Source organism: Patagioenas fasciata, chromosome 15 (assembly GCF_037038585.1).
Source record: "Patagioenas fasciata isolate bPatFas1 chromosome 15, bPatFas1.hap1, whole genome shotgun sequence".
NCBI classification, from domain to species: domain Eukaryota; kingdom Metazoa; phylum Chordata; class Aves; order Columbiformes; family Columbidae; genus Patagioenas; species Patagioenas fasciata.
The window spans coordinates 2,861,874-2,887,385 of record NC_092534.1 but is presented as its reverse complement, the minus strand read 5'-3'; the positions used below and the strand labels follow the sequence as shown (position 1 = coordinate 2,887,385).

Sequence of the window (25,512 nt, the reverse complement as noted above, 5' to 3'; positions counted from 1 at the left end):
GCGGCACGGACGGGCTGTTCTGTCCCTTCCACGCCGGGTCCCTCAGCAAGGCTGCGCTGATTTGTGGTGCTGGGGACGGCGGGAGCCTCGGCCGGGGGGCAGACGCCTCAGCTCCCACTGAAGCTCATTGAATTACTTCCAAATTTACTGCTCCAGCGAACAGCTGCCAAATAGCCTCACTGCCCACGGCCCAGAGAGGCAGAAAGCAGTGAATTAAGTTTAGAAGAGTTGCAAAGCTCGTGTCCTGGCCAGTGAGATGCTGTTGTCAGATACGTGGGTTTATTCACTCCCCAGCGACAAAGTCAGGAAACCTGCAATGCCCGATTGCTCTGGAGGACACGAGAAAGACGACGCTTTGCCAAGAACAGGTTAATTATAAACCTATATAGCAGGTGACAGAACGCTGATGTTACAGGTCAAGAGTCTCTTTAAGACTCATTTAGAAGACAGGAAAGGGTATTTCTGAAGCTTTAGTCAGAAATCATTAAATGGATGCAGAAGGCAAAGCCTGAGGGGTGGAGGGGCCACAGTCACAGGACACACACCTGGAACCACAAACACCTGGTGTCAGTTCAACTTCCACTTATCTTGGCCTTCGCTGACTCATCCCTAAATAGGAACTGCAATTTCTTACCATCTTGCTGGGTAAGTGTTGACAATTTAGTTATTTGAGAGAAACGATGGAGTATCAACGTGTGTCATGGTTGTGACTGTGACTGAAAACCAGTTTGCCGAGGCAGGGAGTGAACGTGTCACCAATGTGCAAGTGACGGCGGCCACCACGACTTGGTGTCCTTGCACAGCTCAGTTTATTGCTAACGTGGGCAGATGTGAGAAATGTGAGAAATGTGCTTCACAGTGGGTGGGAGCCCGGCGCGGGGGGGCCTCTGGAGAAAGGACTTGAGAGCAACCTCAGGGTTGTGGAGCTGGGGGCAAGGGGGACCCGAGGCCACGACACCCCCCGAGAGAGAGACATATCAGCAGCACCTTTCTGGACTTAAAAGGGGCTGATAAGAAGGATGGGGACAGACTTTTAGCAGGGTCTGTTGTGATAGGGCAAGGGGTGATGGTTTTAAACTAAAGGAGGGAGATTCAGGCCGGACATGAGGAAGGAATTGTTGGCCTTGAGGGTGGTGAGAGCCTGGCCCAGGTTGGCCAGAGAGGTGGTGGCTGAACCATCCCTGGAGACATCCCAGGCCAGGCTGGACGGGGCTCTGAGCTGGTGAAGATGTCCCTGCTCATGGTAGGGGGGCACTGGGGAGCTGGGAAGGTCCTTCAACACAAACTGCTCTGTGATTCTACTCTATGATTCCAGTCTTGCTGGGATTTTAGGCAGGTGAGATTTCAAATAACCAGGCAGAGCAGCCAGGTTGGGTTTGAGGTTTACATGGTGACATTTTTTTTCCCATCCTTGAACTGGGATGTCGGATCCCGAGGGGCTGCAGGGCCAGCGGGGGCAGGGGGTGCAGGCGGTGGGACAGGGTCAGGGTCAGGTTTGTACAGAGCAGCTCGGCAACACAAGTTCACAAACACTGTTTTGATTACAAAGAAGCATTTGAATTATGTGACCTGTATGATGGTACAAGAAATAAGCCAAGGCTGGGGTAGTTTTAGATTTTACCAAGGAAGATTTAGACAGCTAAAGAATAGTCTCAGCACAGTGGGTAACAGTCACAGATGGCATTTGATACATGGAAAGAAGTACAGTGCTCGATGATGACCAAGCAATGTTCTTCAGAATCTCATAAAAGTGAAGCAAAAATAGGATTGTTACAAGAGAATTTGATGTCAGAAAATATTGGAAAATATTTTTCTAACAACAGAACACCTAAAGGAAAGAAAAGAGAAGCTGCCGGGGGACTGGCTGTGCTGGGGTTTGTTCTGCAGTCTGATTGTAAATTAGAGTTGTGTTCTTCTTCCAGACTGAAAGGGTTTTGTAAATTCTTTGGGGACAGTTTTCATCTGTAGCCTAAGTGGGGAGTCAAGCTCAAGACATTGAAGAATATATTGATTTGAAATATCACAATACAAAAAGGCACACTGAAAGCCAGGGACAGGCGTTTTCCCTATAAGCCAGAAATTCAATATATGTTTATACTATATACTACCTATCTATAGACATGCACTCCATCTAGTAGAGTAGCACGTCTCTCGCTCATTACCCTCATTTCAGGCCAAGCATGAGGTTTGAGCAGGTTGCTCGGGGTTTTTGTTATGCAAAAGTATTTTAGGTTGTTTTACATTGCAAAATCCATAGAAGGCTCCTGCGCGGTGACTGGCAGGGGTTCCTCTGCTGTGACTTCAGCCGTCGAGAAGTCTGAGAAGTCCGGGAGGATCGAGGCAGTGCCAGAAAGGGACCCTCAACTGCCCCTTCAGTCTGAGCCTAAGAAATAAGCCTGTGTTCTTCTCCGAGTTCAGGTTTTTAATTTTTCCTTAGGTGATGACCTCTTTTATAGGTTTATTCCATGCCTATATTTGCAACACATGGCAGGAACATCCAAACACTGCAGGTAGATGGAAGGGAAAAAGATGCTCTGTGCTTACAACACTGGATTTGCAATTCAGCTTTCATGGAAGAGCCAGCATGATTTTGGAACACAGTTCTGTATTGATTTTGTAAAAATAGTTGATACAGACTATTCCTACAGTAGTATTAAAGATAATATTAACCCTTCTTTTTTAATAGCCTTGAATACAAGGAAATGATACAAAGCTCTGTAGAAGTGTCTGGTGAGGTGTTTCGAGGGCAGAGTGCAGCTGCTGCCGCCTTCCCCGGCACAGACGAGTCTGGAGAGACGGAGCCTGCTCGGGGTCATCCCGACGTTTCCTTGCCTGTAGCTCAGGGACATGAGGGGACGAGAGGTTTGCAAATGATATTTATGCAATTGCTGAATAACCTTTTTCCTTTGGACCTCCCTCTTTGATTTGGGGATAACTGTTTGGGTTTTTTTTGACGGGAGCGCATATATGAAACCATCTGTGCACAGTTGCTCGGGCACAAATAGGAATCAGTGGACGCTGTGGACCAAATGATGGGTGTTGTGTTAGGGGACTGAAGCTGGGTGGATCCATATGCTTCCTGATGGGAAGAAAAGGAAACCTTTGTTTTAGGATCAAAAGAAAGATTTTCTGTCTCAAACTGCCACATACTCAGCCTGTCTCAGTCAAATACCAACTATTGTACTTTATTGGAAGGGAGATTTAATCTTTCTCTTAAACTTACCCTCTGCACTGATGTATAAATATTCATCTTAGCTACAGAAGCACTGGCTGTTCCTCTAAAAATAAGATGTGCTGGTATCAAATTATCTTAGGATAGATTTTTCCGGTCTGTGAGAAGTTGATTTATTGGCTATTCTGGTCAACATAAAATCCTGCATGTCAATAATCAATCTTTTGAAATTTCTTTACCTGTAAGATGAATTAGCCAGAATCAAAAGTCTTGGAAGCCACACTTTTCATTAATGAGCTCCCTGTTTAATTTCAGGGCAAAAGGGATGCTGTTGAATGCTATTGAACGTGCAAGGTGGTGAGAAAGGCAGGTTGCTGAGGTTCCTGTAACTCTTTGGGGCCACGCGTGTCTGACCAATATATTGATTCTCACGCGGTTGTTTCGTCGTGCACGTGAATGATTTAAATTCAATATTGAATTTGAAAAAAACCTGATGGCTCCTGCAATATTTTAACAAAGTCATTCGCAGGCAGCACAGCTATCAAAAGCAGCCTTCTCCAGGCTTTCACGGCTAATTATAGTTGTATTATGTTTTGCCGAATTATAAAAATGGAAGGTTTATCTTTTGATAAGCCCCTGGATGATTTCAGCTGGCCCTGGATCTTCTTACCAAGGCCGTGATGTTTTTCAAATGGCCTCTCTATTTCCAGTAATCTTCAATCCTGTTCAAAACCGTGTTATTGTTACGTCTGAACATTAAGGCTTACGTGAGGTAATGAAGGACAGGCACTTGCAGGAAAAAAAAAGGAAATATTGTGCTGCATTTTGTCTGTGCTGGTTAAAACCTGAATTTTCCATGGGCGGAATGAGCGTCAGGCGAACGGCCCTGGCTGCGGCGGGAGGAATCTCAGCCTCGCAGCGCAGGCAGCGCGGGGATCGGAGCCAGGCTGGAGGCGTCTCAGCTTCCATTCCACTGCTTTATTTTCTTTCATTTTACACTTCAATCTAAACTTGAAAGCTTACAGCTTCACAAAATAATATTTGCATTAAGTATTCGTAGTTCTAAGCGTTCATAAAAGTGCCAATTTTCCTTCCCAACAAGCCGGGCAGTAGCTATAAATTGTTTTTATAAATGAGGAGGCTGATTTGTTGCATGGTGACCCCAGTGTGGGCAGCGGGAGCAGCACTCGGGGGGCTCAGGGGGACCTGCTGGAGCCCTCCCTGGTGGACGGTCCGTGGTGGAGTTTGGCAAGCCCAGCCCAGAAACAACATTAAAATTATGCCATTTTCTGGCAACTGGCAAAGCTAAATAAAGCTGGCCTATTCCTGATGAAGTCACAGCAGGGAATGCAGAACAAGCAAATGGGAGCTTTTTTTCCTGCTATTTTTAAGTCGTCCTGACAGCTGGTTAAATGCCAGTCTGGAGAGCGGCTCGATGCAATGACCGTCCCCAGAGGCTTTGTCCTGGGGGTCACCAGCAGCCGAGTGACCTTCTCAGGTGAACCTACCCCTTCCCAGGTGGAACTCACCCCTTCCTGGATGAAGCCACACCCAGGTGTGGAACCCACACCTTCCCCAGTGATCTCACACCTTCCCAGGTGATCTCACACCTTCCTGGGTGGAACCCACCCCTTCCCAGGTGAACTCGCACCCTGCGGCAGCCCCGGGACCCGTCTGTGGCTCCTCACACAGTGCAGTAAGTTCTTCGCGTGGTCTCACCAGCGTTGTACACTCAGGTTACGCTGCAGAGCTCTGGGCAGCACGTTTTGCTGTTTCCAGCCCTGCAGAATACCCTTCCAGTAAACACACGCCGAGATCTTTGTGAACCCTCTGATGGATCGTCGGTCACGCTCACCGCCATCCGCTCACCGCCATCCACTCACCGCCAGTGCACAAGTTCAAGCAGTAAGAAAATTAATGTTCTGAATATCCAAATGTATTTATTATAATTCTGGCCTTGCGTTACCTTTATAACCTTTTGTGACAGACTTTGAATAAGCTGGGAAAGTCAATGGCATAGCGAATTCAAAAGACCCTTTACAAAGGATTATAGTAAACCGTAGTGGCCCCATTTTCCTTTCCGAGGCTTTGTGGTAGTTGCAGTGTCTCATTTTCCATTAGCAATGTGTTCTGCAGAGTCAAGCAAAGCTTGTCTGTATTTAATTCTGAGTAGCATCCCTGCTGCCTTGTAAATCTGGTAAGAACTGGGTACAGGAGCACAGAGTCCCAAACATAATAATTCTGCCAATAACGTAGATTTTTTTTTCCTAGTGAAGATTTTCTAGTATAAGAAATTAAATTTGGGTGACAGGACCCTATCACAATATCCTTTAACATGGTGCAGCTGAAACCACATCATAAGTAGTGAATTTTTTTTATCACAGAAGATATCTGAGTTTCTTCCATTTGAGGAAGATATGTGTCAGCTTTTATCTCTATGCAAGTATGATCTAACATTTAGATTTGCTAATTCTCATATCAGACCCTTGTACTTCAAAGCAAAGTATGTGAACCAACTGATGTTCTATATGATAAAACTGTTCTTCCTTCCATGTCTAACACATGCTTTGCATTATGAGACGAGACCTGTCTTTGATAAACTGATCTGTAGAATTTGAGGTGACTACGAATGGGTAGTTCCAGGTCCTTCGGAGACTATTTAGTAAAGAAAAAGGTAATTTAGCAGAGTTTTTAAAATCTGAGGATTTAGGAGGGACTGCGAAGACTAAGTTAAGGAGGGCAAGAAATGAATAACAGCAATGAGAATGCTGTACAATAGAAGCTATGAACACAGTTGCTTCTGGCATTTTGAATACAGCATTGTTTAATTCTGTTCAGAGCGGGTCAGAACGATATTTGGGCAGTAGTGCTCTCTCTTACCTGTCACCTGAGAATGGTGAAAAATGTATGGCGAAGAATATAAAGAAAGGGATTTCTGGGGATCAGCAGTTTGCACTATTTGTTTGAACTCAGATACATTCTGCAGTGAGTAGCCTGGAGGTGCCAGGGGAGGGTGAGGTTGGATGTGGGGAACAATTTCTTCCCCAAAGGGCTGTGGGGCATTGAACAGGCTGCCCAGGGCAGTGCTGGAGTCACCATCCCTGGAGGGCTGGACAGACGGACATGAGGTTCTCAGGACATGGGGCAGTGCCAGGGTGGGTTATGGTTGGACTCGATGATCTTGAGGGTCTCTTCCAACCAAAATGATTCTCTGATTCTAAATACTGTAGAACATTAGCAGAAGGCAGAGTGTAAACATAGATTTTAGCATCCATTGCTAACTTTGATGCAGCTGTTGAGGCTCATCACCAGTTATGGCTCTGGTTTATGTTGTCTCACACAACAAAATAATGCACTTCCTAAATGTCTCCCTTCCTGATCCTTTGTGTTCTTCAGATGAACAAGTCTATGACAGTAAAAATGAATGCTTTTAGTTATCAGCTTGAACATCAAACGTGAAACCAGATCATCTCCAAAGACAGCAGCAAACTTCTGAGGAGCTGAAGATGCCCCGAGAGCCCAGCGCTCCGAGCACACACCCGGTGGGGTTGGTGTCCGCACACCCGGGCAGCGCCTGTCTGCCTTTGCTCCTCCTCTCTTGAGCTGGCTATTTTTATTATGCATTTAATGACAACTGTACTCTAGTGGGCCTGACTGCTGAAATTGATGTCTATTTACAGTGCCATTATTAGCATCCAAGTACATGTTGTTATGATGTTGTTTCTAGCATCCTGAAACCATCCAGCTGAAAGTTTTCATTTAGCACACTTGGTTGCACAGTATGCAGTACTGGATAGGATAATGAAACTCCTTCTTTCTGCTTTTATTGACCTAATTGTATCATCTGTATCTCTTTATTAGTTCATTAAAATACACCTTCCCTCGCAGCTTATGGAAATGGTGCTGCCTAATGCACAGAATGAGAATGCCTTTACTTCAGTGTCCCTGGGTGTGAAGTGGTTTGGGCTTTTTTTAATGAACTCTTCGTATTTTGAGAACTTAATTTTCCTTTCCAAGTTCCATTCTTTATGACTCACTGACTTCTGACGACAGTGTTGGAGGGGACCCTCCCCGTTACACGGTACTGACATGGTCAACTAATAACCGAACCCCAGTCAGATTTTCTGTCCTTTGTTTATTCATCTTCAGTTCCTTAAACACAGACTATTTTTAATCCCCACCTATATCACTTCTCTTTCCTACATCCTATATCCTTTGTGTAGACAAAGCCATAGAGAAGGTGTTGGCATCAAGGAAAGAAAACAATTTCGTACATTCTTACATTGAAATGTAGTTGTTTAGCTACACATCAGGTTGGAGTTAACATTTCTCTCACCAAAATGCTTTACCTCGGGTAGGACGTACTTTGCTCCCTCTCTAGAGGAAATCTCACCCTTTTGCAGTTTGTGTGTCTGCAAGAGGCACTAACATAACATTATTCTACTCTGATTTGAAATCCTGAAGTGTTGTGTTAGAGAGATACGGCTGTTGTCTCAGAAATGTATTCGGTAATAACAGCTCAGTGTTTTTACAGCCATCTGTGAATAGGTGTCATACCAGTGGTCTTATTATTTTCGCATTTCTTCCATTACTGCTCTGTTGCTGTCTCTGAAGCGTTTCGGAGGCTTTAGGAATCGTGTCTTCAGAAGTCTGAACTCGATAGTGGATCCTGCAGTCCTGAGCCTCCATCAGTCCTTGTCTGGGGAAATACCTTGTTTGGCTACTTCACGGTCAGTGCAATGATAGAATGTTTTACATTCGTCTCATTGCAAAATGTATTTTGTATTTTTTAAAAAAGGTACATATTTATGTCCATCTCTGCTTATTTGTGCTTGTGGAGTAAAGGCAGAAGCAACACTTAGACAGGACAAGTTAACATCTTCATAGTTAGGGTGGGCAGCAGGGGAAAACATGGATACCAGCACTGGTATGTCCGGTGTGACAAATGGTATTCTGAGCCAAAGCAACACACTTGCTGTAAAATGACTTTTGAAGCAGTGGATAAAAGAGGAATCTGTTCACAGAATTCAATATTTGCACAGAAGGTCTTTGCTTCTTTTGTAAGGCAAAACCTTGGTCTTGGTGCATTGTTTCTGCTGGTGTTAGTGAGTGGGTGAGGACCAGAGCAATCCCCGGGCACGAAAAGGCAGTCTGGCCCAGAAACTTCCTCCCTTGATTCATCTTCAAACTGCGTTTTCTGTTTTGTTCCCACTGCCTTTATCAATCTCTCTCTCAGAAACATTGTGTAAGGTGTTAGAAACTTCTGTTAGACTGAGACATGGCTTTGAAATCAGCCCTTTGAATAGAAGAAGATACTTTAGTGCTTCTGGAGAACAATGGGAGAGAAGCACAGAGCCCAGGGTATCCCTGCTCCGCGAGGGGAGAACGTGCAGAGCCGGGGCCAATGCGGGTTTTTATTGATTTTCCTAGTAGTTAGTGTTAAAAGTACCCCTTAAAATAATTGCATTTAATAAATTAGGATTCAGTAAAATGGTGATTTATTATAATTTTATAGTATGTTTTCAAGTAGAAAGGCCAAGGAATGAGATTTGGAGATTGTTTTAGAAGAGATGCGAACCTACTGCATAAACGCCTTAAAAAAATGGAGCCTCTAATCTGTATACATGCAAAAGCGTTTTGTGAGGCACTGCGGGTTGGTCAGAACCTCCTGTTGGGTTCAGCAGAGCTGGGGGGCCCCTGGGGGCTGTATGGTCCAGTGTGTGATCTGGGTAGCCCTGTGGGTAACTGCAGGCGGGCTGCTCATAGCCATGCTGGTTTGTAAATCAGTTTTATCGTGTTTCAGTGTTGCGGGCAGTTGAGTGCCAGTAGGAGGGAAGATATCTAAAAGGATGCCCAAGGTTACAGTAGGGCTATTTTGGTGGCTTTAGCATGACGAAGGACTGAACTAATACAGCTGTTCTTTCATCCAAGGCTTACATCTCTTAAGACCTGCACTGGTGCTTCAGGGTAGCAAATTTTGCGCAAAGCTTTGTATTTTGTTGTTGTTTAGTTATGTGTTTTTCCTCGTGGTCAGGTTCAAACGCAGTCTCACAATTTTAAACTCACCTGAACAGATCTTTCAAGTTTGGAGTCTAAATCAAGTTGGTTTTGAGACGAGATTCCTAAAGAATCGCAGGGACCTCGCAGGTCGAGCTGGCTGGTTTTACCTTCACCCTGAACCGGCGCTGGAAGTGTGTGAGTAGGGACTTGCTGTCGGTGTTGGTGCGTTTCAGAGGCGGGACACCAGGTCCTGGGTACGAGTGGGACATTAAACACCCCTTGTCATAGAATCATAGAACAGTTTGGGTTGGAAAGGACCTTCAAAGGCCACCTAGTCCAACCCCCTGCAATTAGCAGGGACATTTTCATCTAGATCAGGTTGCTCAAAGTCTGCCCGCAACCCCTCCTGTACCAAGAAGATGATGAAATGTAAAAATAGATTAAATACCACAGAATTACGATTTTAAATTATAAGAACGGATCAACATTCATATCAAGAACTCTTCCAGGTAACTGTCTGTCTGTGCCAAATTTAATCTCTTGATTAACACTTTGGCTCCTCTTTCCATGTCATTCACTGTTAACTGGTTCTGGCCAAACGCCACTTGAGGTTGTTGCAGGAGTATTCATGTTGTTGTATGGAGTATTCTTGTTCAGTTCTCACCACGATATTTGAATGAAATTTCCTTTTTCTGTTAAATAACTGCTGTCATCCTCACTGGAAATTAAGTCATCTCTTTTCCTGTCTCATCACCTTCACAAGAATGAAATGCTCCTTGCAAAGCCCTTGATGAATTTAATGAGTAAGAGCATAAAATGAAAAAAAAAAGTTAAAATCTTCCCCAAATATAAGAAGTGTCACCTGTGTGCACTGGGTTTTTCCCAACTCAGCCTCTTATGTAAAACAACAGCAAGATGTCAACTGGAAGGCAATTGCTGTGCCCAGGCGCTGCCACCAAGCAGAGACATCTCAAGCCTGAACTGTCGCTTCAAGCAGTCTTGAAATTGCCCTTTAAACCTTGAAATGTCCCCAGCCACCATATTCCTGTCCAAACCCAAATGGGCTGGCGCTCCAGTGTGACCAAACCTTCTGATCAGTGCTGAATTCAGCTTCTTTTATATAAAATAGCTGATATTCTTTATATATATATATTTGCACTAGCGCTTACTAAATAGAACTGTGAAGAAGCATCAGAGAGAAACCCAATTAGTTACTGTAACCCATGGAAAAGAAATATATATGTAATATCCCCATCCAGGATTCTATTTATTTCCTACAAACAGAAGAAGTAACGTCAGCAGAGAAACAGTTGGCTTGAAAATCCGTGACAGCCCAGATTCAAAGGGATAAGGGCAGGTTTGTTGCAGGACAGATTTTCTCCCTTTTCTTTGAAAGCAGCGAACACAGTTGGCAGGTCCCGCTGTACCAGAGCGGAGGAAAGCCGCGCACACAGGTAATTGCAGAGTTGCTTGGCGGCTTTACTTGTTTCTAATGGAAATACAAATGAAAACTATAAACCATTAATCTTTAGTTTAGTTGTGCTAAGTATTGAGCAGTATTTAAAAACAATTACTTTGCTTTGGCAGCAGCAGTTGTTAGAGGAGAGGGATTTAGCAGCTGCTGCAGCTCAGGATTTGCACAGAGGAGACTTTTTTCTCATTTATATAGTAGGGGTTACAAATCAGGTAACATTAGTTACTTAAGGCTTCTATTTAAAGCTCAGAACTTGAGGGATTCAAAAAGTTTGGCCAAATTGATTTTTTTTCCAACTAATACAACAAAACAATATATTTCTCATATTTAAGTGACCTTATAAAGGAGAGTAATTTTAAAAGTACGTTTTTACTGCTCTTGTCTTTCCCGTCTCCCCACCGCCACTATGGTCAGTGAAGCGCTGCCAGGTGTGAGGAGGAGAATATTCAGTGTCCAGTGAACCAAAGGAAAAGCATCGCATGGATTTGAGCTTGGAGCTCTGGCACTGCAGGAGACCGCGAGTTTTTAGACACAAGTTATATCGTGGTGGCCCAGTAGGCCCTCTCCTGCTGCTGGCACCCCAGGAAATGTCAAGTCATTTCATGTTTGCATAAAAAGCTGCCCAAAGGTTTTGGTACCAGCTCTGGAGCATGCTGGGAGAGCCACAAATCTCAAGCAGATCTTTGGTTCTGAGCCCTTGGAGCCTCTTTCATTAGATTTCCCATCTTTCCACCGTCATCTCCACGTTGTGCCCTGTTGGCTTTCTGCACATTTCCAATCTAAAGCTGAACCAAAATGCCAGAGTGGTGGTACCGGCACCAGCTGAGCCTGGAGTGACGCTGCCCTGGGGACACTGGGGACGCTGCAGACCAGGCAGAGGGGTCCCTGGGGGAGTGCACTGGGGCACCACTGGTTTCAGGGGGGCTCATGCAAGACAAGGGCTCAACACTTAGAGACAGCCAGGGCTTTCACACACTCAGGTGTGCCAGGCCATGAGCTCATTTAGAATTCAATATAACACTAAAAAATAAAACCAAAAAGGAGGAGATGCCCAGGCAGGGCTGCTGTGGGTGCTCCTGGCCCCAAGGCTGTAGCACCCTCAGCTTTACTGTGGCTCATCGTCAGGATGAACCCAGTGGAGCTGGGGATCCCCATTGCCTCGGTGTTGCTGGGAGGTGCCTGAATCACACTGCTGCCCGTGTGCTGCCGGCATCCAAATACTTTGACGTTTCTTCCATTTCCAGAATGTGCCAATGTGGAGCAAAGGCAGAGTGTGGGCTATAAACTCGCTTCTAGGTTGAGGGAGAGAGAAGTAATGCTGCTGAAATCGGCAGGTGTTTTAAAGAATGAGCCAAGTCAGTGGCTCCTTCAGCATTTGAAGGTGTGTTTTATTTAAAGTTACCAAGTGAGGTATTGCATTTCTTTCGTGTAGAGCTACCAAAGACTTTCTTCCCTTTGGGACACAGGTTTAGTCTTCACACTGAAAAGACCTTCTCAAGCCAGTAGGAACCATCACAGTGAGCTCTGCTTGGTGGGAGAGTGTTCCTGGGGGGCAGGCGCTGCCCTCCCCTGCACAGCACCAGCTTCTCCGAGATCAAATGCAGCGTGTGATGCTCACGGGTTGGGCCAATGCATCAGAACAAAGTCAAATGTCTTGGTGTGTTGAACAATTCACCACGTCTCTGAGCCTCAGCTGTCTCCGTTCACCCTTAGTGCTCAGAGGAAAGATGTAGAGCCAAATAAAGATGTGTAATAAATAGGACCTGACTAATTTATTCACGCAATAAAACAGCAATGGCCTAAAGTTAACTGAGCAAAAACAGACTCGCACTGAAGTGCTAAATTTATACCTCCCCACTGCACAGAATCCATTGCTCGAGTGCATTTTGCAGAAGTCTAAAAAGGCAGCATTAAGTGTGAATGTGTTTTAAAGATTATTAGAAAGGGCACTCCTTGTGGGTAATTCTGTTTTCCATTATTTTTAGCATTGCATCCAGAATATTTTAAAATAAATGGCATCAGCAACTCTTGAACAGTGCTGCACAGCCACAGCTGACTATAAAGACATTAAAACCTGACAGCGCTGATTCCTTTTTTCAGCAGCTAACCAACAGCTGCAAATTCTTCTCCATCAGGTATTTATTACCGCCTTCCTTCTACCGTATGGTTTCTAGCTTTCAGCCCTGCCTGGCAGCAGCTCTCGCTACCAGAGCACAGACCGGCCACATGGGTTTGTGTGTAATGAAAGTACAGGATTCGGTTTAAGTTCTGATGGTAGGACCTAGTCTTGTTTTCATGACTTACACGTAGACTCAGTCCCCCGCGTTTGCTCTGGTTAGTGCCACACTCTGTAAGCAGCCATGTGGCGTCATAGAGCGATCGAGGCCAGGTTGTGACGTTCCTGTGTTCCTTGAAGGAAAAGTTGTGCTGCTCTTTATGTGAGAACAATTTCTCCCCAAAGGGCTGTGGGGCATTGAACAGGCTGCCCAGGGCAGTGCTGGAGTCACCATCCCTGGAGGGTTGGACAGACGGACATGAGGTTCTCAGGACATGAGGCAGTGCCAGGGATGGGGAATGGTTGGACTCCATGATCTTAAGGGTCTCTTCCAACCAAAATGATTCTATTATTCTATGAAAAATGCTATTCTTTTTAATTCTTAAAAGACAGAATTTGATTTCATGTGTGCCCTTAACAATCAGAAAGACAATTTTTTTTAAACATATGTTCTCTCTAGGCTAGAAATATTTTGTTTGAAAAATCTTTGGGGTTTGGTTTGTGTGTTTTCTTTCCATGTTTTTTTTTTTTTTGGTGTGTTTTTTGTGTGTATGTTTATATATGTATATAGTTTTGAACCTTTCACATTCCTCTGTGTCTGATAGCTAAAGCTACTTGTGAGCTGGAGATATTAATGGAGAGAGAAACGCTTCAGTCACTCAAAAACCACAACTTCTAATGAACAAACGATTCAGATGTTGCTCATTGCTGAGCTGCAGAGGTCAAAGTGATCCTGGCCTTGGATAAACCATTATCTCCCTGTTCATCACACTGATGCGGCTTTCTGTGGACAAAATGTACAGCTACAGGTCCCAGAACACCTATGAAAAGGGCAGGCAATGCTGTCTGTACCTCCTGATGGCCTGAAAAATGGGAGAACCTCAAATTGCAGATAAAAATAGGGAGGCTTAGAAATTAAGTAGCTGGGAAGTAAAGTGAATTTTAAAATGTGAGTGTTCAATAAACAACACAGCAGAGAAGAAAAGGGCTAAGCCTGCACCCATTCCTGAGGCTGAAGTAATTCTGAGCTATGGCTCCTGTCCTGTGCCTGCAGATCTCAGCTGCGTGGCCTCTGCAAGCTGAGAAATGGCCCTTTGTAGCCTTGTCCTATTTCTATTGCTTGCAGCATTTGTTTCAGCCACAACAGTAAAGCATCCCTCTAAAAGTAAAATACTGACACATCTGAAGGAGGCTCACAGTCCATAACATCGTTTAGCAGAATGAGATTTTTATGTTGTTTTCTCGCTTCCATCTCTCCGCTGCATTCGGAGTCCCCGGTCGGTGCAGCCGCGGTGGGACCACGTTCCCTTTGGGATCTGCAGCCCCTCTGCCGACTCCAGCTGCAGTCAGAGAACATCGGAACACTGATGTTTTCCTCGGTGTGGTGGATCCTGTTATGGGACATGGATGTTAGACACGGTCCTGAAGTGTGAAACTTGGATTTGAATATAGTAATTCTTGTTTGAATTCTTTCTTTAAGCTTCATGGAAATTGCTGATGTCATCTTACTTATAAATTATAAATGTTTCTAAGAAGTGCCAGGTAATTTAGTACTCCCTAGAAGTTAAGCCATTAATCCAATCTCCATCAGACGTTTTCATGCTTTTTCCTGTAATAATGCGCAAGAAAAGCTCTCCTAAAAACCTTCAAAACAACACATTGTCCTTCGTCAAACCTCTCTTTGATTTTTGCCCCAGTGTGCTGCCAATAAAATATTCAGCAACAGCTAGGCAGCTCCTGCTCTGTAGCCACTGCGTGTTGCATTAGTCACAATTATCTCTCTTTATATCCACCTGCTGTTATTCCAGCTCTTGTGGCCTTTTCCGGTTGTGCAAATATATCTGCTTGCTCTTGAATTCATGAATAGGATGAATGATGACTTCAGAGTCTTTGGAACAACCTGCCTCCCTCAAAACAAGAGTGTGAACAGATGTTCAATCACAGGTTTAAATTGTAAAGTCCTTGGAGCAGGGATTGGTTTCTGGTGGGTCTGGATGATGTGTTTTGTGCTGGAGGACTGTGACTGGACTGTCCTACTGTGAATCAAATGCCAAGGTTTATGGTTTTAAAGGTCTTTATCACAAATCCCAGTAAATACAAAGTTGGTACTTTTGAAACCAGTAATTAATCGCAACTAAGGTGAAGTGATAACCTCAAAAGAAGAAGGTAGGAATTAAAGGCAGTTAGGGTGACATTGTTTACTCAGAATTACAAAGAGATCCCCCCCCTGGCTCCAAGCTCCTTTCAGGCAGTTCAGAGATCAGAAGGTCTCCCCTCAGCTCCTGTTCTCCAGCTGAACCCTCCAGGTCCCTCAGCCACTCCCATCACACTTGTGCTCCAGCCCCTCACCAGCTCCGTTCCCTTCTCTCAACTCACTCCAGCACCTCAAGGGTTTTCTTGGTGTGAGGGGCCCAGAACTGACCCCAGGATTCAAGGTTTGGCATCACTAGAGCCAAGTGCAGGGGTTGGTCACTGCCCTGGTCTTGCTGGCCACACCAGTGCTGGTACCAGCCAGGATGCTGGTTTGGTTTCGCTGGTGTTTGTGCCCGCATCCTCCGCCTCACCATTTCCCTGGTGTCCATGACCAGCAGATGTACTTACTGGTCAATAACTGGCTCTGGGGTTGTGAGAAAGACCACGCTTCTGTGTGAGAGCCTGGTCTCACCAAACCCTTCTGGGGTTAAATCTGAACTCTCACAGTCTCTCATTGATTTTAGTGGAGTTTGGATTCTGAGCTCTATAGTTACCAGGCAGTAAAAGCCTGGAAAAAACCAGGCTTTATAGTACCAGGGTATTGGAAGTATTGAGCTGCAAATGGAAGATGTGTCTTCAGATGAACTTCTGCTGAGCAGAGGGAAAGTCAGTAGTGGGAGTGCACATCGCTTCACACCAAATGTGTTTGAATCACCCCTCGCAACGTTTTGGCTGGCAATTAAATGCACTCACAGAAGTGGAAATCTAGACACATCCTTCCCAATAATGATTTACTGTATGAAAAAATGAAGTATAGGAAAGTTTTGGGTTGCAGCCCACAGGGTGGAAGTGAATGATCGCAGCAGTTGAGCCATCGTTCACTGCACTGTCGTCATCTATTGGAAAGTGGGAGGATGTAGGCAGCAGCTGTTCGGGGAGACAAATCAGCTGAAAAAAAAATGTCTTACAGGTTTCCAGATACTGACCCCAGGAATATAATCAATTAGAAAATCAATGTAATACATGGAACTTGGGATCACATTCTCAGCGCGCCAGGTTTTGAAGGGTTCTGGCTGCGTTGCAAAATGTGAATGCTGCAGGAGTTGTCCTCCTGTCTTTGTAAAATATTATCTTACAAACTGAAACACTCCTGATGCACACATGCCAGCACACCAGCCTCCTCTGCAGCACACTGATCGCAGGTTCTCATCGTCCCCTTCTATCCTGCTTTTATCCCAAGCTGTGAAATAGTTGAGGAAGGTACAGAAAGTAGAGCTGTGGTGTTGCATTCAGAGAAGTTTAGAGATTGGATGCGGGATCCATGTGTGTTTAATGGGGAAATCTTCACTGCAGTGAAGGCAAGGCAAAATTCCCATTGACTTTAGGAGGGCCTCTTCTCCTTGCCTTCTTTTTGGAGTTGTCTTTTTTTTTAATTTTAGCTTCCTGGACTTTCAGATATACTATTTGCCTCCCAAGGTGTCGTTATCCTTTGAGGTGTGTAGCAATTGTATCCAGCATATTTGCCTCTGCCCAGATGGACCTGTGAAGTGTTTCCTGATCAGCATCCCCTTGCCCAAACCCTGTACCTGCTGTAAGAGGGAAATGGAAGACAAAGAGGAGAATACATAGAAACAGAGGTGGTGGCAGGGGGGATTGAACACGGGTGCTGAGCACTGACCGTGGACCGACCTTCCTGAATTGTCATTCTGTTTGTTGTTCTGTGCTTTATTTATTTTCAAACATGTCAGACAGGGACAGGATTGTAAGCGTGATTATAAATCCTTAGGATCTGTGTCCCTAATGGTCAGGAAAATATTAATAGATTAGATAGATTGATGGTAATAATATTAATCTAATAATAGAGACTGTTTAACCTCAAGCACTATTATAACCCAACTCCAAGATCCAAAATAGCGCACATTATACCCCTCAAATACAGAAGACGTTTTCATTCATTCAGTGATATGTTTCCAAGACAGCTAAAAGTTCTGTAGTTTTTGAAATTGATATAATTCCAAATATATTAAAGTCCAGGAGCGGTTTTCCTTTGAAATGTGAATAATAGCGATAGAAGTTCTTCCTGGGTACAGGTCCTGATCTTGTGAATGGTTGTTCATTTCTAATGATATTCTCGTTAAAAGACACGAATGCTGGCCCTGGGTCAGGTATAGGGGTACGTGTGGTGTTGATGCACCTTTAGATGTAGGAAACACATGTGGGAAGTGGGCAGGAGAGAGAATTCCTGAGAATTATTCGTTGGTTACACCACAGAGCAGCACAGGCATCTTCCTTAATGATGATTATCTCTGTGAGTTGTATTTAAACAATTAGATTAATGGTAAATTTACAGGAAATTAGGACGTTGTGGAGGCAGGAGGTGGGTACTGGTGGTGTCTTATTTGGAATTACAATAAGTAAGAATTTCTGAGATTAAAAAAATATTTTCAATACTCCATATTGCTGACAGTTGTTATGGGTTAGGGGAGCTCAGTGGTCCCAGAAACACTGTACTAGAGGTAAAGTGCATATCACAATAGTCCCCTGACTGTTTAAACAGTTCAGCCCTTTGACTGTTTAAAATAAGGCATTAAAGGAAGCCTTCGTCCGCCTCAATGAAGATTGCTGTGGATTTGGAGCAATTCTGTAAAAGCCAGAAGCCTTCTTATGATGTGACTTCATCATAAAATCTGAATGTTGGGTTCAAGAGTTTTGAGTGAAGTAACGTTATATACTATAAATGCTTCAAATAATGAACAAGAAAGGAAAAAACTTAAGGTGATGGTATAAAATACAGTGATATAAAATATGAGCACAGCAGTAAGGAAGTAATCCTCTTGATGCACAGTCTGCTCCTGCTTTTTAGCTGTTTCCAGTAATTTAAGATGACTTTGCTTTAACTTGAGATCCATATGTTCATCAGATCATAATCAATGATAAACAGTTTTGAATCATGACTGATATTTTGAACGTATGACATTCCTCATAAAATTATTTTGGACACTGTTATTCCAGCTGTGCAGAGCAGTTTTGATTCCAGGTGAACTACATCACTCACCAAAATTAGATATTTATTGCTAGGGGCAGAAATTCCTTGTTCCTCCCCTAGAAGTCAGCAGTGTATGCCAGTATGTATTTTCACAATATTGGTTTTATACAAACAGTTTCTCACTTTTACTCATTTGAGAATTGAATTAGTTTTTGCTGCTGCTCCACTGACTTCACAGAACATTTCCCCGCAATCATTTAACACACTATTAAATTCTAGAGTATGTTGTCTGTACATCTGATAATTTGATTTTGAGTGATGTTTGTGTCATTACTAAGCATTTTAGTCAGCAACAGCAATGTTAGTAATATGTAGTGAGGCTTTCAAAGCTCACAAAGAGGCGCCGGAGCCCCGGCGTCAGGCCGGCAGTGACCGGGGTGGATTTCTTCCTGCAGCTTCTGGGGCTCAATTCACTTCAACTTGCTGCTTTTGCATTTCCAGCGGCTTGTTTGCTTTCTTCTATTTAGTCCAAACTGTGCAAAACAGGATTTCTAAAGCTATTTTTAAACAGTTTGGAGCATCCAATCTATGAAACATGAAGTACTGTGAGGATTGTGCTTCTCTCTAAATGTCTTTATATTGCACGTTGTTATTCGGGGGCTATCAAACGTCAGAGAAGACCTAACAGATTATTAACTGTGGCCATCTATTAATTCTCCATTTCCAGACCTCGTTATCCATTGCAGCTCATTCTACTGAAAACAAAGACTATTAAGGACATACCAGTTTGAAAGTATTGTGTGTGAGAGAGAAGATTTGGTGTGTCCAAGTACCAAATTTGACAGAGAAATTACGTTTGCTGTAGCAATTTATTGTGTGGAAGATTCGTCCAAATGGGAAGAAAAGAAAAATCCTGTTTAACCAACACCACAAATTGATGTTTCTGCCCACAAATGTGTCGGTAGTTGGTGAGTCTCCCCAAGCGCTGGCTCCGCGCTGGCCGGCTCTCCCATCTCTCCCGGTGCAGAGAGGGCCTGTCCTCCATGGGTGTTTGGGTGATCATGCTTTAGGGCAGATCTATGATGTGATCTAATTAAATGTTTTGAAAAATGAAGTAAAAAGGAAGCGGGCTGGGCTGTGTTGTCGGCGCGGGGTGGTGGGGCTGGGCAGGGCAGGGCAGCGAGCGGGGCCGGGCCGCGGCCTGGTGTGGCGGGCAGGCTGTGGCCGCCTGTAGTTGTCATTTTTCCTGGGGACAGGAAAGGTGACACGCTGTGATTAGCAACAGACCTCTTACTTCGCTGCATATCGGGTTTTGTGTATTTTTGGTTTCTCCCTAAAAGCCTTGTCCTAGATAATTCCTCTGTGGTTTGTGAATGCTTTGCTTTGTGAGCGTTTAATCCAGTGTGGGCTTCAGCAGTAATTAGTAATGTGGGTATTTATGGAGACATTCTAACCTGCATTGTTCATGAATATTTCACCATGGTGGAAATTTCACACCCAATAAATCACTAATGAAAATGTCATTTCCCAGCTGCATTTACCTGACGTGCTGTTAATCTTGCTGTACTCATTGGAGGCAGAATTACTGTCAGATTTGCAACACAGAAAGGAATTGATTTTTAATTAGTGACCCCAATAGTGTAGGTTAAAAATTATTTTTTAAATGGTAATTTAATGGCCCTTTTCACATAATGCCATCAGCTTCATTGCCTCTGGTGATGTTTTGTAGACTGCCATTCAAGCAGACGCTTTGAAGGACAACATCAAAAATGCTGGGGTCGAAGGGATCAAGGAGAACAGCAATGGTACGGGAAGGTGGCTCTGAAAGCAAGAGGTGTCAGGGAGACCCATGGAACCCATTACCCTCTGTAGTGACAAAGCTCACAAGGTAAAATCACCCATCTCCTTGTCTCTCGTCTCTTCCCAAAGCGGTCCCGAGTCATCCAGCCCTTGGATGGCATTTCATGAAGGCAATTAGCACGAGATAGATTATTGTATTTGGAAAGATATGAGTTGTGTCCTTGTTTTTTCATAATGTGATTTATATAATTGCCAGCACTCAGTGGTCAGACATCTCTCATTTAAGGGATAACAGAATGGCATGGCACAAAAAGAGCGCAGCTTCCCCGAGATCCTCACTGCACATTAGCTAATTGACTAAATGAATAAAGTTAATGAAATGTTACAATAGGATGGTTTCTGTTAAAGATGATTGTGAAAAGGGATATGAATCATGCCATATGAGGGAGCCATAGCGTTCTCCTTTCTTGAAAGTCATGCTCTCTAGCTGCATCTTACGATCCTGTATATTCCTGACTGCAGATGCTCACAGTAAAAAAATATATAGATATATTAGGCACTGTTCAGTGTCTGTGAAACCTTCAGCTCATTAGATTCTGGGAGAATCTGAATTTCCAGAAATCCAGCCCTTCTCGTCTATCTGCTGCTGCGGGTTACTCACACTATCTGCGGCCTGAATTTTGAGTTCTGTTACTCAGTCTTGATCATTAAACAGGCAAGTTTGCCACTATTTACCTGTTAGAGCAGATGTCTGACATGTCTAAAATAAGGCTTCTTTCTCCAGCTGCCGCAAACGTGAGTTTAAGAGCTTGAACCACCCAAGTTACACCAAAATCAAGCCCGTTTTTTCTGTTCATGTTGCTAGGTTGTGGAGCAAAGCTTAATTCCTGAATTTAGAGCGCCGATGTTTGAAAACATTATCTTTCATGACTAACAACTCTGTCATGTCAGAGACCACGGAGCTGTGACATGACTAACCACCCCTTCCCCAGACCGGTCTGGTTTATTTTATAGAGGCTCATAACTGTGATGTTATTCACAGCCTGGAGAAGACTCCTCTCTCTGAGGTTCTTTGTCTGAATCAACACTCGAAAAGCAACTGTTTCTCATATCATTGTACTTGCCCTCAGCAGAAACACAGGGCACCCTCCTTTTTGCAAATATCTTGTTGAGAAACAGATTAACCATAGAGTCACTTTTGGTTTTTTAAACTGGGGGGGTTTAGCTGTCGCATTGGAAATGCAGCGAGCAGAAGCAGCCTGCTCTGCACATCAGCTCGTGTCGGAGTGTAACACGCTGGAGAGCTTGTCCATTTGGATTCTGTCTTGCTGTGCATTTGCACCGTGTTTGGAGCGTTGTAAAAGCCACGTTGACTGGGGACCGGGCGCTTTCCAAGACTCCGTGCTCCCACTCTGAGAGTACAGAAGGTGCAACGAACCCACCAGTTCCTTCCCATGACTTTGAAGGGCAGCCTCAGTATGTCTCGGCTTTCAGGCGATGTTTTTCTTCACCTAGAATTAGTTATTCTGTGTCAGTGCAGTTGGCAAGCAGATCTATTCCCCCAACATGTTGAGGTGAGAGGTCCAAGCACCTGGCAAGGAGTTCGGGGCAGCGAACCCTGTGGGGCAAGGAGAGTCTGCAGGAACGGAGCCCCAGCGCATGGTGTCAAACACTTTGACAAAACGGCAGATGAAGTTCTTTGTTGATAAATGTGCAGTGATGCACATGGGAGGAAAAACACACTCGGTGATGGTCTCTGAACTAGCTATTAACTCCAAGATCTCTTTCCTGAGTGGTTTTATAGAACTATCCATTATATTGTCAATTTAGCAGCAAAGCAAAACAACCCAAAAACCCAGACAGAATGGGAGGAATTACTATGAAAGGACTAGAGAAGAAAGCAGAACACATTGCTGTGCAGCTGTATAAATCTCTTCTGCACCCACATTTTAAACACTTTATCCAGTTTTGATCCTTTCCCCTCCTATTTCCAAAGGGCATGGGCTTTCCATGCTGAAAAAGAGTGAGAAAGGATTGATGGAGTTGTGCTTTGTGAGACAGCACGGAGGTGGCTGAGGGCGTGAGATGGAGGTGGACGATGTGAGGGGTACCAAGGGGCATGGGAACGGTGCAAGAGTAAGCCACCTGCAGATAAGATGGTCACATAGAAGATTTAGGACAAATATTAATAAAAGGAGGTACTTCTTCACGCAGCAGTTCAGCTGAGCCGCGAAACTCCACCATTTATTGTTGTGGGTATCAAAAGATAATGTTGTGTCGGAACAGGGAGGTAAATTCTCAGATCACTCGGGTACATTCTGGAGAACTGTTCTGGTGAGGGCCACTGACGTGATCTTTTTGGATTTCAGTAAAGCCTCTGATAGCGTCTCTCACAGTCTCCTCCTGGACAAGGTGTCCAGCACACAGCTGGGTGAACACACAGCGCTCTGGGTGAGCAATCGGCTGACGGGCCGGGCTCAAAGGGTTCCAGTAAATGGGGTCATGTTGGGCTGGTGACCAGTCTCTACCGGGTTCCACAGGGATCCGTCTTAGGGCCAGCGCTCTTCAATATCTTTATAAATGACTTAGACTCAGGACTTGAGGGATTTCTCAGTAAGTTTGCCAATGACATAAAATTGGGAGGAGCTGTTGACACTCTGGAGGGCAGAGAGGCCCTGCAGAGGGATCTGGGCAAACCGAAGAACTGGGCAATCACCAACCGCATGAGGTTCAACAAGACCAAGTGCAAGGTCCTGCATCTGGGTCGGGGCAAACCCCGGTATTGGTCCAGGCTGGGGATGGAGGATGGAAAGCAGCCAGCCACAGTGTGGGTGCTGTGCTGGCAGCCAGCGGGACCCCCGAATGCCTGGGCACCAGGTCGGCTCATGGGGCAGAGCCATCACTTTGAGGAGATGGCGGTTGCTGTATCACCATTCATTATACCTTCCAAATAACTGGAAGATGAAACATGTTCCCTCTCTGTCCATCTCTCTCCTGAAAAGATCTCACTGAAGTCTGGAACTCCTGGGCGATGCAAATCACTCATTACATCCAGCCATTCTCTCAAGCACCAAAATCTAAATAAATTAGAAAGAAGGTTGTTTTGGATTGGATTAGTAGCGACAGTCCAACCCTGCTCTCTGGTGACCCTGAGGATGACTGTGCTGTTTGCTAGAGCGTGGAGCTTTGGTGCCGTTCAGTCATTGCACGAGAGTGACAGCAGGCACCCAAAGTGATGAGAGTCTTTGTGCCTCAGGCCGGGGGTTGAGACCCTGAGCTGGGAGCAGAGACAAGTCCGTGTGGCTTCCGACAGGAGCAACTGTGCTCCCAGGAGCTGGTGCAAAACTGGAACACAGGTGCAAACTGGAACACGGGAGGTTCCACTTAAGTATGAGAAGAAACTTGTTCCTGGTGAGGGTGTCAGAGCCTGGCCCAGGCTGCCCAGGGGGGTTGTGGAGTCTCCTTCTGTGCAGCCATTCAAACCCGCCTGGACACCTTCCTGTGGAACCTCAGCTGGGTGTTCCTGCTCCATGGGGGGATTGCACTGGATGAGCTTTCCAGGTCCCTTCCAACCCCTGACACTCTGCGATTCTGTGCTGTCCTGTGTCCGCGCAGCCGCGTTGCTGCCCTTGCCGGCCCTCCCTGCAGCAGCCGGGTGTTCCCTGTGCTGCACTTTGCCGTGACTCATCCCCCAAACCCAAGCCAGGATAAAATTTGCAGGTGGCTTTTGCCCACAGAAGTCGGCATGAGGTGAAGGTGGGACCCTCCTGCAGCGGGGCCCTGGTGCTGGGGGACGGTGCCAGTAGCGTTGTTCTGGTGGGGGCTTGGGCTCATAGAGAGGTTGAAAAGGACAGCCTGGCTTCGCTCAGGGAAAGAAATGAACCTAGCACTTTATTTTATGATAACGATGCTGAATTCTGATATGAACAGACTGTGCCTTGCATTTTACATCTTTCACTCAACTTTGCTGTAAAGGTTGCTATAAAAATGAATTAGAAGACTCACTTCACTTGGGTTAGCTCAGTGTAACTCTTCCTCTGGGTCATTTACTAATCCCAGGTGATTTGTGAATCCAAATGCAAGTGAAGTGTAGGCACTGAAGCAGGTGTCAAGGACCTTTCGAGTGCTCAGGACCCTGACGCGCTGCAGCCCAGGGCTGGAGGACTGTGAGCAGTGCTCCGCTCAGCATGGAGCTGCCCTTCTGCCAACACCAGCCTTTGCACAGGGTACTGTTTCTCCCCAGATCTGATTTCCCAGCAGCACACTATTTCACTAGCAAGTCCACAAATATCATAGACTTCTTTAAAGCACAGTCCTCAGCTTTAAATCACTCCCAAACCCCACCTTGTCCCCAGGCTGCTACCTCCAGTGGCTCCTAGAGATGTTACTCTTTCAGCTGTTGACCCGTTGTCAGATGTAATTGGAGGTTTAGCTCATTGCTTGCATTACTGAGCACTCAGCATTGCAGTAACACAGCCACCTGCTAATTAGCCATCAGTTGCCGGGTGTTATCAGGAATCACATCCTGAGCAGCCCGGCTGCCAGAGCAGTGCCGGTGCTGTGCCTGGGACTGGTTCTATTCCACGCATGCTCCCAAGCCTGACGTATAGAATTCTTCAGAAGTTTAGCTGTGGGCTAACCATTTGATCCCTGCCAAAACCAGGAAAAACTGGTTGAAGTCACTCTTCTCATTGGAGCTTGGTAATCCTGACAGAGGTGAATTTGTCAGCAATACAATTAGGGGAAATTCAGTGCACCTGATCTGCATGAATGGAGCAAGAGAAAATACCCAGCGTTCTGATTTAAATTGATATTGATCCCACTAATAGGAATCAGAGCACCAAAATAAATTACGTAAATGGAGTTAATCAAGGTGAAAAATTTCCAAAGGGTAACTTTGTGTAAACGGAGCTGATTTTGCTGATGTCAAGTGAAGACACGGAGAAGGGTAAAGGACCGTTTGTGGGGACAGACAGCGGGCGCTGCTGCTGAAGTATGGAATTATTGCTGAGGACCCAATACATGACTTTAAAAGAACCCCTGTTTTTTCCTGTTTTACCTGGCTCTCTGTGAAAACACCCCAAAGCTTGAGGCTGCTGACACATGTGCCGTGTCTGTGTTTGGGGAGGGGTGTACCAGCCTGTGCTGGAAGGATTCGGGGATGCTGCCTGGGAGCTCTGTGCTCTGGGGATGAGCAGTCAGCGATGCGAGCGACAGGGAGGGATGAATAGGAGCTGAGGGTGAGGGAATAGCTTCAAAGCTTCTGGGCAACAGAAAGAGCACATAACATTTTAAAGTACTCCTACTCCTGCACTCAGCCCTTGCTGCACACGACATCGCTGAACTGATGTTGTTTAACCTGTAACTCCAGCTGCTGAGCACTGAACTTCCCTCCCAAGGAGGGAAGGGAAGGAAGGGAGGAAAAGGTGAAAGGGAGGGAGGGAAGCAAGGAAATGGTGTGATATGATATGTGATATGATATATGATTGCTGGAGGAGCACCCTCCAGGCACACTGGCTGGATCAGTGTGTCCCTGGGACCTCGGAGGACCCGTTTTGCAGCTTGTGTGTTCCAGCAGCGGCATGGGTAGGATTTGTGCAGTGCAGCTTGGG

The 25,512-nt window shown here is 45.2% G+C and overlaps 1 protein-coding gene across 1 annotated transcript in view; it reads left to right on the top strand.

Moving 5' to 3' along the window:
• The first annotated feature begins 477 nt into the window (after positions 1–477).
• XYLT1 (xylosyltransferase 1) overlaps positions 478–25,512 on the top strand; it is a 276,271-nt gene continuing 251,236 nt past the window's right edge. Inside the window, exon 1 of the mRNA XM_071815168.1 lies at positions 478–645. Coding sequence (XP_071671269.1) covers positions 493–645 — 153 coding nt within the window. The 5' untranslated portion in view covers positions 478–492. The remainder of the gene's footprint in view (positions 646–25,512) is intronic.